The following is a 20,922-nucleotide window of genomic DNA, read 5'->3' as shown; positions in this document are numbered from 1 at the left end:
AAATATTACTTGAAACACGAAATTTCTGTTGAAATTCAAGCAAATAACTATTACGGTTATATAACTCCATACATATCTCAAAAGACAATTTTAAATATTATTAATTTATTGCTAGAAACAGAGGGTAAAATGAATGAAAGAAATAATTTCGTCTTTTGCAAGACAGTCTTATATTTTTACTTATTCGCTGTCTTTATTAAGCAAAAATATTAAATACCTCACAATATACCTCTCAAACAATGAATTGCTTTCTATTTCCCACAATTTTTTCCAATTGACGTAAAATTCACGACATTACAAATATTAAAGAAAACAATTTTTTAACCGGATTAAAGCTATTTGTATTATTATAAGTTTATAATTGTTTTTTTTTTCAATGTGTAAAAGCTATGTTAACCAAAGACAATTACAAATATTGTTAAAGTTATATCGATTTTATTAACAACAAATGAAAGGATTCTGTATATTAAAATATATTTCTTGTTTACAGTTGTGATGAATACGACTAAAATAAAATAAACTACTAATAAATCTGCTGATTTATTTGATAATTATCTAGTTATTCTGCAAACACCGCGTTATCAAAGGGATCTAAGTTTCATCGGTCAGCATTATTAGGAGATTGAATTGTAAAAGCCTTCGGCTCGATCAAAATGAAGGTTGTATGTCAAGTGATTCGTGAAACCTACCGCTCTAGAATCAATATGCCACCTTCAATTGACCTTACCTTTAAGGTTTTACTCCTTAGCGACGAATTTCTAGTGGGGCATTTTGAGCGTAAATCTGTTTACAATAAGATAACGTATATGTATTTACAATTATGTATTTATTTATATAGTATAAGAAAGAGTAGCGGAGAGTTTATTGCCAGTTCTTCTCTTCCGTTATATGTGAGAACTGGCAGTAAATGTAAAATTAGAAGCATTTAATATATATTTCCTTTTTGACGTTCATAAGTGTACGTTGTGTTACCTATATGAATAAATGATTTTGATTTTTGACTTAGAATAAAATAATAAAGGAACAAGCGGTCAAGGAATCAAAATAAGGATTTATTATTTAAAATTATCATAACAAATACAATATTAACCAAAGCATAGTATTCTGTGTTCCTAATTATAAATCTTATGTTGTCGTTGCTATTAATTTTCAACAATTCATATAGATTTGGTATGTAGGTCCACAAGTAGGCTACAAATAGACTTGGTTATTTAATATTAATATTTATCGTATTATCGTATTATCGTATTAAGACGTGTATTGATCATGGATTTATTTTGATGTTAGCAAATATATAGCATTGTCAGCGTGCGTGGTCACGGTGACTGAAGACAAAAGGTGTTAAATGTCAAAAGTATCACAGCTGCAGAGAAATGCAGAAAACGGTAAAATGTATAAGACGGTAGCGACGATCGCGTGGGCGGAATATTATATCGTAACTTTCATTAAGGGGCTCATAATAAGTGAAGTCATAAAGATAAACAAAATATAAGAACAATTGTTTATTAGCGCTTAGAAAATATCTCCATTATATAAATATTAGCAGCGAACTTATTCTGTCTCTATCAATACTGATAGAAATCTATAATAATAAAGGGAATACTAGAAAATTTCGTAAATATTTCAGAAAATACTGTATACTAAGTACGGATTAAAAATTGCATTCACTATTAAAATGTCCATGATCACTGCGAAGAGTCTTTACAAATATATAATTTTCGGGTATTGCTTTTGAATTGTTAATATGGTAAATGAATTATTGAAATCCGCATAATTAATACTCCAGGATCATTCATCATTCAAATAATTTAAATTTTTAACAACATATTTCTCCATTTTATTAGTATACCTTGAGCCGAAAATATCTTGGAATATTTTAATCAATGTCAGATCAAAATTTACTATGGATTACACATTTAGACAAAAAAATAAACTAAACACAGATAGCATATACAAGTACACACAAATAAGTTCTCTCAATTTAAATTAATTCAATCAAATAAAACTAACTAAAAACACAAAAGTATTTAACCATTAAAAATAATGTTTTAATAGTTAAAAAACACGAGCTGAAAGTACTATATTTTTGTTTGAATGTGATTTAGATATGAATATAGTTTCAGACTAGCAGTTAACTCAATAACTTGGGTTATTGAGTTAACTACCAATTGCAAATTGGGCCAAGCCAATAATTTTTTAGTAAAACATGAAATGGTGAAGACATGAAGAATCCAGCATGACCTACAAAAGTATACGGCATCGATGGCTGATCACCAATTATTTAAAAAAATACTAACAAATAAACAGATAATGGGACCCTTGAAATATTATCATGGCACTTGATATGTATTTAATATATCCTTTCATAAATTTTTTTGTACAATATGTTTAACTCTTTTGTATCTTATTAAATAGCAAGATTAATTACATTGTGTGCTCATTATAATTATTATCAAATAACAATGGTTGATGTCGGCGCAGTAAATATTGAAACGGTTATTCAATATTGTAGTTACAAAAAGCATCACGCCACAACTCGGTCTTCGTGAACCGCGTTCGTCAAATCCTTGGAATATTCTGGCCCGAGAGAATCTCTAATCATCAGCTGTGCAGTGATGTGCCAATTGACAGGTCTAGAAAAGGCCGAAAGTGAAAATGGGTGAGCCATGCGCTACGCTAGATGCCCACTTGAGGGACATAGGACTTCAAGTCGAGTAAGTAAGTCATTTAATATTGTCACGTTTTATATAAATATTAACTCGACTCTTCTAAATATTAACGGACGTCATATAGAGTATTGTTGAGTGTTTTGTCATTCTTTCTCATAAAAAAATCAATGGCGATACAACCTCTTTAGGTCTGGGCCTCAGATTTCTGCATCTGTTTCATGATCATTTGTTAATCTAATAGGCAGGTAGGTGATCAGCCTTCTGTGCCTGACGCACGCCGTCGACTTTTTGGGTCTAAGGTAAGCCGGTTTCCTCACGATGTTTTCCTTCACCGTTTGAGCGAATGTTAAATGCGCACATAGAAAGGAAGTCCATTGGTGCACAGCCGGGGATCGAACCTACGACCTCAGGGATGAGCGTTGCACGCTGAAGCCACTAGGCCAACACTGCTCATCTGCCTTATCTCTCATAGGTATTTTAAAAATACAAAATTTAACTAAATGAATGCATATAATGATAATTAATACATAAGCATGACACCGTTTAGAATAGGTATAACGTTTTATAAGTGTTAACGTAAAGTATAAATACATTCTTAGGTTATATTTCATAGATGGGTCGACTAGGGTCTGGAAATGAAGCGAACGAAAAAATAAATAGGACCATTCGCTAGCGTCAGATGTATAAAATGTTAATAATTTACAGAGGCAAGTTTGGGGCCAGTTTGTATACACTGATGCATACAATCGTTCCGAATATGTTTTTGATTTCTTAAAATCGTTTTTGATATGTTGATTTATGCCAAAGCGAGTATTATATTGAAAATGCTAGTCAAGAACAGTTAATTCATAATGTATTTCTTCAGACATTTAAAAGGAATTGCAGGTTTAAAATGTTTACTTATGTTAACATTACACTCGTGGTGGAAGGTAAATGATCGTGCCAAAATACGGGAGATAACGTAATAAGGGAATATGATGTCATTAATTATACTAGAATGCTAACACCACAAAATATCATAGACATCTTACAGGTTTTAATTGTCAACGTCAATCTGTCAGTAGTGCATTGGAATTTGGAACCATCGTTGAGTTTCAGTTGCTCTCTGATCGGCGCTTGTGCCGGATGTGCGGACAGACTTATTTTAGATTCATCATGATGGATGACAGAGGTAACCATGTGGTTAACTATATTTTCGAATCTGGAACATGTTTATGCGCAGTTTATACTATTATTGCACTTAACACAAATTACAATAAAGATAAATAAAAACAAAACACAAGATGAAACATTATAAATAAGTAGAAATATATTTGTCGTAAACCAATCTAATTAGAAATATTGGTCAAAATTAAACTGTTATTAGAAATCAATATAACTTTGTCTTATGGTATTGAAAAGCTTCGATAACTAATCAACCTCGGAACCCATTTTATATGTGATACGGTTAATAAAACGCAATATTCTAGGAAAACGCTGACAAAATATTAATGTCACGTGCTCCCCTCATAAATAATAATTCCTTTCATGATTCCCGGGAACGTGATATGGAAGTCACTAATTAAAAATAAATTATCTTTTTATTTTTATAAATTAGCCGTCGCGACAGGGCTTTTTATCTATAATTCTTTAACGTGCTTATATTATTAGCTAAATAGTAGAAGCAAAATTTAAACAAAAATAAATTAAAACAATACATATTAATTTTATTTAAATTTTAAATTAAACAGCTGGTAAACCTGCTTTATGACTGGTTAACATCATTGCAGATGGTCGAAGGTCTCAGGTTCAAATACCAAGTAAAAATAAACCATTGTAATATTTCTTTACGAAAAGCTTGGAAAGTTTTACTGGTAACCCCAAAGTTGAATAATTTGCAGTATAAATACCACCAGATAAGCACGGATAGAAATCGGTTCTCTTTCTCACTTGAGATACTCCAATGGTGTTTGAGATATACATGCCGAAGGTCTATGAGAGTTATGGTATAGGGCGAGCGCTTACAGCAAGCATTTACACATTTGCACCTTGAAAGTACATACTTTATACACTTTTGTTGGTAATTTGCACTATAAACCTCACAGTTTCAATAATATCAATCAACGTATCTGTTACTTACATTTTTAAAGCTAAGAAAAAAACGTATTTCGTTCTAATAACTTTCTTCTTCCGCTGTATTTGTAATCGTACGCCGTACCGTAAAAATATGTACACATTGAGAATAAACCTTTACATACATAGTGAGCTAAAATGGCAAATCAATTTTGTTTTTGACAAAGGAACATTTTCCTCGAATCAAACGAGAAATTCTTTTACTCTTTTGAGATTGGATAAACCCGTATTAAATAAATACGATACTTTGAACAAATTTCCTTTAATTTCTTAAAATATGATAAATGTGGCTCACGAAGTTACAAACAATAAATAACGTTGGTTTTAGTTAGAAGATTCGCAAAACTTGCATAATTTATGTGTGAGGTATCATTATGAGTGGCGTTTATAAAGTCTCATTTATTCTTATAACGCCGTTATCACTATGGTACTTATTTGCAAGCTGTCAGATGGTGTCACATTATGATGAAGCGAGATAAATCAGTTTTCTAATGTTCGTTCGTACTATAGGCCTAATATGACTGTCTACCGGAGCAGTGTTGGCCTAGTGGCTTCGTTTAACACACAATATCGTGCGTTCGATTAACGGCTGTGCATCTATGATTATAGTATATGCGCAACTAGCACTTGCTCCTACAAAGCCAAGATCGTGAGGAAACAAGCTTACAAACCAAGAAATCTACGACATGTGTCAATGTTTTTTGATTGATCATCTTCATCCACCAACATCACTTTTGTATAGGAAAAAATATCAAAGAAACGGATGCGGATTGTTAAATAATGTTTTGTAAAGTTTATCTTTAAAGTACTTGATAAGTATAGAATGGCTATGGCTCGATGCTTTGTTAGTTCTCGAATAAGAGATTAAATTTTCTTATTGTTACACTTTAATATTATAGGAGTAGTGAAGTTTTTTTTTGCCGCGTGCCACCACTTTATAGAACCAGCTGCCAATCCAGATTTGAGCTTGACTTATGGGCCATCATAGGAAGAGTTTACCACTACCTTTAAGGCCGGTAACGCATTTGCTAGTCTCCTGGTGTTGAAGGATTTTTTAGTCTTCGCTTATCAGTACATACCAGTACTACTAGATTTTACCACAATGGTGATATAGAACATTGACAACGGCGGCTATTTTTTAAGGTATGACGAAGCTAGTAAGTCGTCCCGTACCATCCAAAGATGAAAATACATTTCTGTCCATGCTTAATTTAGGCAGATAGGTAAGCCTTTTGTGTGTGGGACGTCATTAATTTTTGCTAAGACCATGCCATTACGATGTTTTCGATCACCGTGTTGTGTTCCGAGCATATGTTTATTGGGTGTATAGAAAGAAAAATCTTTTAGTTCACAAACGTCACGACGAACTCCGAGTTAAGAGATGCACGCCTAACCAACTGCCGCTACATATTGTATTGTTGGCAACTGTTCATGGGAATAACAATGAATATGTGTATTCAATGGACATTGATTTATATGAATTATAGAATTCCCAAAACAGCTTTTTCTTTTACAATTAAAAATATACATCACAAGGACTTTTGTTTAGTAATATTTTCAGCGTTACGTTAATAATTAAAGCCTATAGTCTATATTAACCCAACTAATTTATGTTTATTTCTTAACCATAAATTCTATCTAGAACAATCGTGACTTGTATAATTCTTGTATTTTCTTTTCTTCTGTATTGCATCACCATTCATGAATCCATAAGATTTATAGTTTTCAGTGAAATTAAATCAAATTAAAATCATTTATCTATCTATATAGGTAACACAATGTACACTTATGAACGTCAAAAAATACATATTAAATGCTTCTAATTTTACATTTACATTTAGTTTGTTTTATTAATATAATTTTTTTGTATTACTTTAGATTGAGGTTTTATATTTTTTTATAATATTTGGTAAGGTTTTTTTGCACTTTACTCATCATATTTCTATTTTTAGTTTTTCACTTACTAGGGTTGCCTGGAACCCTTAGCGATAAGGCCGCCCATTGCATCCCTTTAATTTTTATGTATTTTAATATTTTAATGCAATTTATTTATTTTTTAATGTGAGAATAAATAAATAAACCGTGTAAGGTGGTTTAATATAGACGTAAAAGTAAGTAAAAATACATCATATTTTTAAAGGTATAATGCATACCTTTAAAAATATACTATAATTCAAACAAAGCACTCAGACATACAATACAATAAAAAATTGCAATCATAAAACAATCTGGGCCTGGTTTTCTCCGTGGCAGCGTTAACGTTCAGTAAATTAAATAAACTAAAAGTTATATAACAGAATTCAATAAACTAAGCTTTGGACTTGTTACTGAAAATTTGCTTTTCTAAGCTTATATATAGATATAAGGATATAAAGCTAAATATCCATAGGGATATAAAACAAAAACACACAAATATCTCTATCCCGTCGCACTTCAAATATTTCACAATTGTTGTTGAAAGCTCTATTCTCAGAAACTACAGATGCAAATTAAATTAAAAAATATCGGATAGTCCATTTATCTAGAAAAGCTAGGAATTGACTAGTATAAAACAACAGTTAGCTACTATATACAGAGACAGAAATGAATGAATCCGCAGTCATACACAAAAAGGTATATATATATATATATATATATATATATATAACATACAATTACTGCCACTTAATACCCTTTCTTGTTCCGGATCTCGGCCTCGGGTCTGGCAGATTTCATGAGACACTTTATCAAGTAAAACATAGAAAAGCAATATCCATAATAAAGGGTACGCACCCAATTGGCTGAGTAAACAGAGCGCTGCTGGGAGCCACATTACTGCTATACCTTTTCACATAATTGCTTAACCACACTCACATCACAATGTTTCACTTGTACTGTCTTAAACACTTGTACATTACAGTAATATGTTATTTCATTTGAGACGTTAATTTCAATCGTAAGATATCTTAAATATTATAATTCTGAGTCCTATAATCTTGGAAAAGGAATGTTTTTTAAAATAACGGATGTTTAAAAAATGTATTGATAAACGATTGATGGTAATTAAAATACCACACATTTCGTATCTGTTCTTGTTTCGGTGTAAATAAAAGAATAATGCAACGTAACGACTAACTACCACGTCACTTCTTTAATCGTATAATTCATGGTTATTTATCTTTTGTATCATAATATTTATTTCCTTACTTTAAATAACCTCTTTTATTATCATATAAATAAAAAATCAATGGCGCTACAACCGTTTTAGGTCTGGGCCTCAGATTCTGTATCTGTTTCATGATCATTTGTTAATCGAATAGGCATAGGTGATCAGCCTTCTGTGCCTGACGCACGCCTTTGACTTTTTGGGTCTAAGACAAGCCGGTTTCCTCACAATGTTTTTCTTCACCGTTCGTGCGAGTGTTAAATGCGCACATAGAAAGAAAATCCATTGGTGCACAGCCGGGGATCGAACCTACGACCTCAGGGATGAGAGTCGCACGCTGAAGCCACTACGTCAACACTGCTCTATAAATACCCCTCTTAAAATCTAAATTATATTTAAATATATAATTAACATATTGCTACTAATATTGCAGAATAACATATTTATAGGTACATGACATTATGTTTCGTGTGATTGATCACTCTAGATTCAAATTATTCACTATAATCTTCAAATCCGATAGCCGTTTGAATCTGTAGCAAAGCAAAGCTTCATACGGAATTGATTGAGAACGTCTACGTAATCAATGCTTGTGGGATACCTATCTTGGATGGAAAACTAGTTTGTGTTTTCCTTTAGAATCAAAGCTACAGTGCAAGCCTATAAAATCGTATATATCCAAGCGTAATCTGTGCATGTACTAGGAAATTTTGCGTTGGTGAGGAATAGATATTACGTTATTAAAATGAAAATTGAGATAAACACGCCTTAGTCGTAAAATATTTGTTATTTTAACAGTTTTTGTTCTCAAGTAGATAAGGTTTTCGTCCTGCTGGTTTCTGATGTTTTCTACACATGACGTTAAGCAAGTATTATTATTGTGGATGTAATTGAAAAATTCATTACAGTACAACTGGAGCTAACACTGATCATTCACGTGTACGAGGTCTTAACTCTTATATCACAAAAGAATCTCTTTTTCTATCACATCTTTATTTCATTACAATTATGTTTAAAATCTGAACCCGAGTTAGATCACAGTACTACCAAGACTATACATTTCACAGTTTACATAACAATTTATATAATTTTAATAAAAATACATAGAACAGATTCCTAGGTGTTTCAAATTCAACAAAAAGTACATTTAATATTACTCGAGTATTTATCAAGATGAAAAAATACGAGGAAACGGAAACTACGGCTAATATTTTTCATTAAAGAATAGCGGAAGAAAAGAATCCCAAGTCCCGAGTATTGCGAATTTATACTTCCCAATCGGCTACGGGGCTTGATATAAATTTGCAAGAATGAAGGCATTTTACGAAGTACCTAATAAAACCTTGAATAGTACTATTGAGACCTTGTTTGACAATAAATATTCGTATTTTCTTTGATGTACATAGCTTATTACCTATTTGTAAGGGGAATCTGGATTTTATACATCTTTCTTTATCGCGATTACTTTTTAAATTGCAAACTATTTTGTGAGGCTCGGGGTGTATTGTTACTTATATTTTTAGTTAACCTTTAAAACTTAAAACTTTAAATTATGAACTTTTAGTTATTCACATAACTTACATTTATTGATTGGTTAACTTTCTTGAATAATATCTTAAACTGTCAGAACAGTTAAACACTAAACGATGAGCAGTCTTACAGTGTAATATTCCACTATAAGCGAAAAATAAGGTACAAAGTGAATTTAAAAGTAGAAAATAATACATACTTAAAAAAGCAATTTCGCCAAGAGAAAACAGTGAGAATAACGTGAAAATCCTGAATGACTTACGTTCAAGCTATATCGCCGGGAACTTAAAATTTTGCATAGAGATTTCTTTTAGATCTTAGACGATGGATAACGGGTTTACTCTCCATATTCGAAATAGGAATTTCAAGCAAAATTTACTAGTTTGTATGACTTATCAGTTGTATTACTTATCACTTTTTCTGTCTTGGGTTCTAATATTGAAAACCATATGGGTTATCTACCCAATCTAGGTTATCAATCACAAGATGTTTTTGTTTTACAATAAAAGTATTTGATATATAAATTCGAGTGATGTAAGGTCGAAAGAGTAAAATTATACAGTATTATGTATATGCGCATCACATAATAATTCAGTTTGGGTTTCCAACGCTTGGCTTTTATTCATATATAATATTTAAGGCGAAGTTTTAGCAAATTTCCATCTAAAGTTTGTAAGAACGTGTATGCGTACAAGACAACACATACAAGCTTTCTTCGTCCGTTACAAAATAATTGTCAATTGATATTGTTTATTAATAGAAGGATAATATATAAGTGTATTATTTTTTATATACAATGGAAAGCTGCATTTAATAACACTTATAAGTGAGTGAGTGCACTAAGTCTAAAAATTCTTTAAATTGAATGAAGTGTTTACATTTATCTTGAAAAGCTTCACACCAAAGCTAATTAAAAGTTCAACAAAATTTAAACGTATTTTTGCAAAATACGAAGCATTTAGAAACTTTTCGTTATGCTTGTGTGTTCTAAAGGTGTGTGGTTTAAAGTAGCTTATTGATCCCGTAGCATTTATATTTAATATATTTCAGAGTTAAAATAATATGAAGCGTTAAGAATTGTAATTTTATAATGATAAACAAATAGAGATTAAAGAGAAAAATACTTCTTATACAAAATTTAGAACAATGAGTCAATTACTCATCACAACTAAACTTGTGACTAAGAAGGTTTACTTAGGCAACTCCATGTAGATTCTATTCTTAAGTCTGATTTATAGTGAGACTTCAAAATAGTTTCAAAATAGGGAAATCCTTGACAACCACGCCACCATTGAAAATCATTTCTCTGAAATTATTTCTCTCTTTAATCGGCAGCTTATGTCTGAGCGTCGTGGACAGCAATAAAGCGTTTGGAGCGGAATATCATTTTCCACGGGTTTCGGTCACGTGATTTTTTGCCTTGCCCACAGAAGGCGAACTGGAAGGAGAACGTGGATCGTGATCAGTTTCTCCAAGTTCTGTCGCCTCTGCGCTATTCATTTATATAAAGACGTAAAATATGGCTGATTTTTAGTTTTACGATTTTAAGAGCATTAAAAAGTTATATATAAGTTTTTCTTAATGGATCTTTTAGGATTGTAACCACTCACTTTAATTAAATTATTGTGGTTCAAAACCTTTCCCCTCAAACAATTTCCAGCGTTTACCTTAACAATTAATTATACGAAGTTTGAGTTCTCATAAAATGTAGAAAAACTTTTCAAACATTTCACCTGTAATTGAATGAAATTGCGTTGTCGCGTCATGCCGTCAATTACATTGAAATATTTCAAATCGCCTCGGATTCAGACGTTTTTTCGGCTTCCCTGGGCGTAGAGCGCGAACGTTAAAATTTAACACATCGGCCGAGCGTTTGTGCAATCAGAACGGATTGTGCGGTTCGACTTAGCCACGTTACCGGAAAACATGTTTTGAGGAATCCTATTATTTCAAATTTTAAATTCAGCATATTGATATTATTGCCACAAATTTTGCTTTTGTTTATATTTTCTTTGTGTTCTATTTTCAAATAGGTATTGAATTTGTATGAGTGACTTAATTTTGAATTTAGAATATCTACTTTTTAAATAAACGCCCCACCCTGTCAGCTAAAGGCTTTACATCTATAATACATAAATCCATAAATACGGTGACTTATTAGTTAAGGAAGCTATAAAACAGGATAACAAGGCACTTCTGCTTTTCCATAAATTCTTCCAATTGCGTATGTAAAAGAGCTCGACTTTCATTCATGTTTTTTAAAGATAGTTGTTGTAGTAATTGGACATATAAGAAATACAAATTTTTGTGAAATTTTTTGTAACTACAAAGAACTCGTTGACTACAGCATACTTGAACATATCCTATTAAGTGTTATCACAAATTTAAAGTACGTAAATGATTCATAATTTTATACGTATATTTTAAAATGACCACGTATATATAGAAAAAATCATGTCAAAAAAAAGATTATATTTTTATCAAGCTTTTCCAGAGCTATTAATATCCAGTAGAGATCCTCTCAACGCAATGCTTAATTAAGCAGATACGCCAAGTTAATTATAGATGAGTGCACTTTTGCCTACAAAAAAGTGTTTCTTTTTAATTATTGTTAATTACATTCTCAATGCTTTTATCGCGTTAAGACCGATGATAGGAGAATTTAAAAATGAATAAAGTTTTTACTCTTTCATTATTTTACGATGTACCAATCGTATGTAACATATTATCAGGTTTTTATATCTTCACAACTTCTAATTAGATAAATTGTTCTACGTTCTCAAACAAGGTCCCCCATCGTACTGGCGTCAATCGATAGAAAGAGCAATACGATATGAGTGTAAGATAAAGATGGAAACATTTAAAAGATTTCTAGTCATTTATGATTAAAAATATTAGGTTCAAAAATAAATTCACGTCCATAACCCAAAAGGATAAATATGAAAACTTTTAAGTTGAGAGCCAAAAAGGTTACATTCCAACTTTAAATTCCTACTTACAACTAAATAAATATTAAAGTTTCTTCAGTCAACGTGAAGAAGCTAAACATGGCTTTGATTTTGAACTTCAATGTACGAGGAGTTTCCGTATACCTTTGATGACTTATAGGCTATTGGCTAGTTAAAATTGGGTAGAGCTGTTGTGCTTACATAAAGCGCTTGCTAGTCTTTAATATATTTAAGGATTAATATATGAAGTTTCTCTGTAGTCTGAAGTATTGCTAGTAACTTTTGGCATTTGGATACTTTGGAAAGAGGAAGTTGCTATAAAACGAGTCCTAACGCTATATTATAGTATCGGTAATCATAATATCAAAACAAAAATCTATATTTATACTAATAAAACACATTAATCTACTTCCTGTATAATTTTAGAATATAGACTTAACGCCTCGGGGCCTTAATCGGCGTGATTAGTTTATTGTAAAATTGTATTAAAAAATATTAGCAATATTAGTATCCTGTGAATCTGTATGACTTAAATACTAATGTTTACTTTGGTATGCATCAAAGAGGTCTCTGTAAAAGTATACACTATAGTGCCAGAAGGAGCGTTTTGGTAGACGACGCGAAGTGGTAGATCTCTCGAGGGAGTAATCAAATTTACAATTTGTTGTGTTAATGCGACTTTATTTTATACAATAGAGCATTGTTTTTCAAACTTATAATTATATACGAATAGTATGCTATGACCAATAAGATTTTCATTGAATTTTACCTGTACAAATTTCGATTAATAATATTAAATAATGCTGTATAAACGTACGTTGTAATATGCTAATACAATATTAATAACTAAATTACGTTTTAATGACTTGAATTTGACTTACGGAAAGCCAAGATCAAGATAATCACGGCTGAATAATATAATTATGGTGAGTAAATCCGCATTTTTTCTCTACTATTAAAATCACTATGCGTTAAGCGTAAAAGTCTACACTATGTGTGAAATATTTAGTGTGAATTGGTCCAACTTTATTTATTTATTTTGGCAAAATCCCGTTCACAATCATTCTTTGTAAAATAAGGCCCGTTTGGAAAGTCAAAGAGCGTTTGATATTCGGGAAATGCCCAAAAAATATAAAAAGCTTATTCATATTGAGTTTTTATAGTATTCCCGCTTCTATATTATCAAGACCTATTTATAAAAGTAAAAATGTCCATATACGTATACTTAAGGGAATAAAACGTCGTAACACCTTAATGGTATGAGGTTCTTAGAAATATTTAAATGGGCAATGCTTTTAAGGTTAAAAAAGATAGTTTATACAAACATTAATAAAATAAAGCTTTTAAGGGTCAAGACCCATGACAGGTGACATGAAATATTCGTAAGTCTGATCAATCTCTTAGTATTTTAAATTAAGTAAATTAAGCGTTACACGAAATAGAATTCAGATTAAGTTAGATGTTCGAATGTCTAAATTATTGAATAAAGTGTCGCGAAATGTGCATCTCAGATTTACCAATGGGTACCGGTACTGCAATCGGAAATTATTGCATAATGCAATTTATATGAATAACATTTCCTGAAATGACAGTTTAAAATATCATTACCAGAACAACACAGCTAAAAATAATTTTACATAACTATGTCATGCGCAAGAATAACTAATTTGCACATTGTGGTATTATTTTAATGAGCTTCTGTAGTACCTTTATAATGTTAGATGACTCTCAAATATAAAGTAATTAACGCTAATTTAAAAAGAGACAAATTTTAGAATTAACTATATGTTAATTAAGTATTCTGCAGATTCGTTGAATTTCAATTATTAAGGAATGTCACATTTTACACAATTCTCGGGATATTTGTATCGTGTCTGACCATAGTGATATCATTTTCCTTAGAATGTATATAAATTGTCCTTAAAGGTATTTCAGGTGATGCAAGTAGGACATTTTAAAGGTCAAATTAGTGCGAAAAAAATGTTTAACTACTAATTTATTAATTCAAAATTTGAAACAAAATATGTAAGATACAACTTTACCGGATTGAATTGCTCTTAAAAACGAAACAGACAAATGAGTCTTTAATAATAGAGAAGTTTGTAAAAAAAATGTAGTTGTAAAATATAATATTTTTTAAATATTATTTATTGTAATAGGAATTTTCCAAGAATAAAAATATTATTTTAAATTTTTAAAATCCTTTTTTTATATAAGAAGAAAATATAACGCTATCAATTTGTTGGAAATATCTTAAAAACTATAGTAAAAGATTTCTTGGGTAAATTAAACCAAATATATGAGCTTATTTTAGTTAAGTACCAAGTACAAGGTTGCAACATCGTTTCTAAAATATTAGTCTTCGAATTCAATTTAAACACGCAATTTAAAAATATTATTTTTTTAGAATTATAAAAAAGCAAAATATCTTTTGTTCTATGAATTGTGTTTTGTACTATGAACCAAGATGACACAACGCCAATTATTTTAATGAAATGTTTCAAGAATCAGAAAAATCAATCAGGTGTGTTGAATTTTTTTTATCATTACATATTCTTTTGTTTTTAAATGAGATTAAATTGATAAGTACCTAATTTTAGATTTATATCAGATATATTCACAATTATTTCTCTAGAATTACTAACAATTTTTGTTCAAGTAATTCCATTGCAATCTTTAAATTTTGAGTTCAATAAATACTGTCGTCAACCTCAAATTTAATTGGGTATAATCACTCTGCGAGATTAGCGCAATTTTGTTGCTCTCTAATACATTACTTAATATTTAAATTATGAATTAATTAATAAGTTGTAGCAGTATACGGCATGTGATCGGGCTTTTGAAATTTAATTTGATATCTTACGAGTGAAAATTTTACGTGTCATTTTAAATATATAATAATTACCAAAAGCAATTATATTTATCGTTTGTTTTTACAAACCAATATTTAAAATGTCGTTCACAACACGTCACAACACAAAGTTCACACACATACAGTTTTTAAAATCCAGATGAAAAAAATAAAAACGTTGTCTTACTGACAGAGTTTTAAAGTTCGAATTGAATGTCAGTTTTTGAATCGTTCGAAATTTGAATTCTCATCGCGCAGGCTCGTTCGAAGAGGCCACAAGCGTCGAGCAGACTGGACGTAGGGGATGACAGGGTAACGCGCGCATGCGTCAACAACCTCTCATAATTTGATATCTCACTTCACCGCCTCTGACTAAATCTACTTTCATTTTAATTTATGTCACACTATAAAAATGGCCTAATATCAACATGAAAATGTAGCATTATTAATTAAAAACCTAAAAGTTGTTGGGCCTCATTATCATTCAGTTTTATTCGACGCTGAGTTGCGAACATATTTATAACTTCTTCAGTGTACTTCAAACTTGCCAGACTCGAGTTTGCAATCAAATAATCATTTGCGAATCTTAACGAAGATCTAGATAAATACTTAACGCTGTAAATATTCGTGTTATATTTACAATTTAAGTTTGAGACGTACCTCATAATAATAATAAATATATATATGCGATGTATATTGTTTAATATTTTTAAATATTTTAAGTTTATTAAAAAGAAATCACTAGCGTGGCGATCATACTAGCGAATCGCACACAATTATAAAATTTTAATATTAATGTGTTTATAATAAGGCAGAGTTTAAGGAATCCAAAAAGATACCTATTTTCTTTTTGGACGATCAGACTTCTACCAAACTTCTACACTTAGACTACATTAATTATAAAAACTAATTTTTAAATATATCATCTGGTAAATTATGTTTGATGATATATAGTTAAAACAGTTCAAATAAATTGATTTAGGGTAGGATTATACTTTGCAAAATGCGTATGAGTATCGATTATATGAAAGCGGTGTTAGAATGCACACGGCAAGCGCCGATCGGTGATCCAACAAATAAAGCGACTGAAGAGCAACACAGTGTGAAATAAAAACAGTTTTGCTACAAAAGTCATGTAAGGTCAAATATTTGTTTCGTGTGTGCAAGAAAGTGTTGCCATCATTAAGTAATATTTTATAAGTTCTGAAATTACTGTTTATACTACCAAAGTTTTGTTCTAATATACCAAACTCAAGACAGTTTAAAAGAGTCATAGAAAAGGATTAGGAAGTAAAACCACAAAACTTTATTAAAAACATCATGGAAAGCATGCCCAGAAGGATTCAAGTTCTGTAACCATAATGTAATTTTAAGCACACATGTTAAGCTAAATAACCCTCAATATTTTATTTATACAAAAATAACCTAGCCGCACCAGTTCAAATTCAAAGTTCGAACGCGCTTTGCAAATAAATATATCAAATTTAAATTCGGAATACTGCTTGAACTGGTACTGTACTCGGTTCTGGCAGTTTGCCGGCGCACAAGTTATTCCATTCCGGTCCACTCCATGCTCCCTCGTCTCTTAAAACTAAAACCTTTGCCCGGCCTTTAGACGTGAGCTCATTTGCAAGATCAGAACGGAATATCTGAATCTCAATGCGCGTCTAAATATTATGCTCGACCAAACCACGCCGTTTAATGTTTAAGATCTCTTTGATTCATAGAGTGCGATAAAGAAAGTTTTATGAGAACTATTTGTCTTGGACATTTTTATCAAAAATTCTATGGATTAACGTAATCTTAACTATTCGTTGTGTAATGTAATTTCATACATGACATACATACTCTTTATAGGTACTTGCCATCTATGTTTCATTTCTCATCATTATTTTTCTTCATAATGTTTCCTAGTTTCAATTTTTGGTTCTAAGTCAAGCATGTTTTCCGTTTAATGAGTTTGACGCGGTCAGCGTTAAGAAATAGTAGACCAAAAAAAATGGACCGACATTAAGCAATCTATAACTATAAAACAAAAATATATTTTTAACATTCCGTTGTGGTATTTCGGGAACCAATACGAATGGTGCTACCAACTCGTGATAGGCAGCAAAGGTCTTGCAATTTAATAAATGTTTCATAGGCGACGACACTCTGTGAGATTCCGCAACTGTGCCGTTACTCGGAACTCCGTAGAAATAGAAAAACAAAATGGTATACTCCTAATTAGTTTAGCTGTATTAAGAAATAATTATACTTTCGTTTAACATCGGGAGGCAATGTCGAGGTAGTAATAATTAACTAATTAATTAGTAGAGATTGTATCGAGGCAAGGTTTATTTCTTTGGATAAAAGGAAAATGTTGAAATGAAACCCAAGTTTTTCCCCATTCTTTAGATTAGACCAGGATTGTTGATGTAAATTATTTTTGTGAGATGAATAGTAAATTCCTTAAATGTACACACTTTGAAAATCCAGTTAATAACTTTGAATTTTGAAAACTCATAATTTAATGAACATTTATAAATGGCTGGTAAAACAACTGGTTGTAAAATTATTATATTCTCTATATCGTCTTCGTCTTAGACATAAAAACAACTTAGTCGTACAAATTAACTATAAATATAAATTACGAAAATCCTTCACTAAAATATATTTTACGTTGAATTGTATTCAGATGTCAATCATGAATACACACTGACATGTGTTATCGTTGACTTTTCCGACAAAATAAAAACTGTTTCAATTCGAAAAACACGAGAAAAATAATTTACTAGCCCTCTCTGCCCAATTCATTATGAAATATATCATATCGAAATCACCAAGCTTTATTACGTTACGCTTTATGTGACAGAGATATTATGCTATGGTATACCCTGATTCACACGTGAAACGTTTCTCATAATCATAATTCCCCTAGCTAGGCAGAGGGTTATAAGAGGTTTATATTAAGCTTGACTTATCATGTTCCTTTTAACGTCACTTCAAGTTTTTCAGCTTACTATTCATCTTCTACCTCTGGATAAATATTGTTATTTATTTATACCTAAATAAAACACGTACGATAAAAGAAAACACCGAAGACTTGTAAATAAAAAATATATTTAGTTCAACCTTAGTAAAAAGTTTTGGTATCTACATTACTTAACATAATACAGTTATACACTAAATCAATTAACACCTTCTGATTTACTATATTTATTTATTTTTTTGCCGTGTATAAAGATAAAGATGATGATTTTCCGACTCGCGACGTCAAACTGATGATCGATGTAAATCATAGTCTTGAAATTTATTTATTTTCTTATATCGACATAAACCTACCACTTTTGCACGTTTTTTCGAAACAGATCTGTTAAAAAAAACTGTTTTTAAAACAGATTAAAGGGATCGGACCGCATCAAACGTCTACGAAAAATGTAAATTTTTGAACAAACCTAAAAATATTTGGCAACCAAGGGTTTTTTTTTGGAAAATTAAATTTTATATTATACTTTTTTCTTACCTTCTCTAATTTCCACAGTCATGTCATGATTAAAAGAAGCCAAATCGGTTGAGACATTCTCAAGTTTTAGCAAGAAAAACGAACAGATATATTTAAAAAAATAATTTGCTCAGTGGGATTACAATAAAATTTTACATTTAGAAATAAACAAACGTAACAAAAAGAAGCAAAAAACCTGTTACAAAGAATCATGTTTAAACGGTTTAAAAGCGAGAACTTTTTGGAATTTTTTGTAAAATATAGCTCTGTAAAACTGTACGCACGAGACTCCTGTTTGTAATTTGAAGACAGGTGGATGGTGTCAATTTCAATTAAATTCCTAACTTATACAGCAGAGTAGGTTAGCCTAACGGTTCTACGAAAGGGAATGGCTAAGTATTTAATAGGAAAACGTAGATGAAATCGAGAAATGCTCTAGTTTATTTATGCGAAAAAGGGGATAGTCCCCTTTTTGATGTGGCTCTTTACAATCTAATGTATAACATATATGTCTTGGCAATTTGGTACTTTATTAGCATCAAGATGCTGGCAATCATTGAATTTTGTATCCCTAGAATAGTGGCGTAATAATTTACATCTTCGGCCCAGGTAAATATCACAATAATAAAATTGAAATTCCCTTCAATTATCCTGCGATAACAATTTCGATTAATATTAAAATCAATTACACTCTAATATTTATCAATTATTATCCACAAACTAAAACAATAATGGTAAACTCATAACCGCAATTGAACAAGCAAATGCAGAATGTCACAATATACTATTTAATTCTGCGGTTCAAACGTTGTTTGTAACATTCCCTGATAATACCTGTTAAATTACTCATTAAATATCAGGAAAAGTAAATGGGTAAATAAAACGTAGATAACATACTGATAATATTTAACGCGATTTACCCCTCGCAAAACAGATTTTAATATCGCTAATTGTTCAACAATTATATAAATTACACCAGATGCGTTGTGGTAATCGTTAAAATTGTTTAAACAAGAAAGTCATTTGGAAAGATAATTGCGTCATTGTTTTCTTTTTAGTATAAAAAAGGTTTCACTTTGGAGTTTTTATTTATGTTTAAATATAATAAAACCACTGTTTAACCTAATGTTTTTCAACTCAGAGGGTCACTCTATAGGAGTTTTTTTATTTTATATATGGCTACTTATAGGGCTACCTACTATAAGTTTAAACTATTGATAAAAGACTTGTTAACAAAAGTGTACACATTTTATGTCCACCTTTATGCACAGGGGGTGCTGTTTGTACATAAATGGCATAATTGATTATGCACGAGGTAATAAAAGAAGCCTGTATCCGAGTACTACATAATCAGGATTACATGCAGTCATAATGTTTAATATTAGTACACGACCTGATGAAGTAAGGCCTAGTCCAAATTCTTCCACTCTCATCCTCGCCATTTTCCAATCCTTCCCCGCTATCCTTTTTATTCCATCTTCCCAGGTTTCTAGTGGGCGTCCTCTCTATTTTCTTCTCACTGGGCCATTCAGAGTCTTTTGACCTATCACAATGGGTAATTTGACCGAACCATTTCCACTTTTTGAATGTGTTACGACTTCTGATAGCTTTGTCTTTAGGTTTCAACTGAAGAATAGAACGCCCTTTGACATACTCCAATCTTATTTATTAGTGCATGGCATCCATGTGATAGACATGGAAGTATGCATGTGTCCATGACTGTACTTTATATACTCAAGCTAGGGTCGGAATTAAGAACTTCTTTTAATATCCAAAATTTGTTACATGCTAGGTTTACTGTTCTGGTGGTTTGATCCACATATAGGCTACGATAAAACGATTTTAGTTTGCCATATGATATAGTGTAATTGACGAGGTATTCTTTGTTAAAATGTTATAAAAATTCAAACTGTGTAAAAAAATTATATATAGTATAATATATAAGATAACATTATTGTAAAATTGTCATAAATAGGTCGCACATTTTTATTTATTGTTACGTAAAAGGTTGTTAAACACTAAACTAAGATAATGAAAGCCCCACATCCATGAAAGCCACATCTAGCAGAGGCATAGAGTCTTTGAACCTCTTAATAAGACATGTAGGTCAACTCCAACATCCACGCTGTCCACTATCATTTAGAGACTGCGAAGCCGGCCTTGCTCTTTCTTACCGAGACTCA

General features: G+C 31.1%; 1 protein-coding gene across 1 annotated transcript in view; it reads right to left on the bottom strand.

The window, feature by feature from the left end:
• LOC123707381 (limbic system-associated membrane protein-like) overlaps positions 1 to 15,496 on the bottom strand; it is a 63,547-nt gene extending 48,051 nt beyond the window's left edge. Inside the window, exons 1-2 of the mRNA XM_045657391.1 lie at positions 15,346 to 15,496; positions 7,554 to 7,755 (exon numbers count right to left, since the gene is read on the bottom strand). Coding sequence (XP_045513347.1) covers positions 7,554 to 7,593 — 40 coding nt within the window. The 5' untranslated portion in view covers positions 7,594 to 7,755; positions 15,346 to 15,496. The remainder of the gene's footprint in view (positions 1 to 7,553; positions 7,756 to 15,345) is intronic.
• Between the last annotated feature and the right edge of the window lie 5,426 nt (positions 15,497 to 20,922).

The sequence above is a fragment of the Pieris brassicae genome, chromosome 3 (assembly GCF_905147105.1).
Source record: "Pieris brassicae chromosome 3, ilPieBrab1.1, whole genome shotgun sequence".
NCBI lineage: Eukaryota > Metazoa > Arthropoda > Insecta > Lepidoptera > Pieridae > Pieris > Pieris brassicae.
Note: the sequence above shows the minus strand (reverse complement) of the source record. Positions and strands in the feature narration are given on the sequence as shown.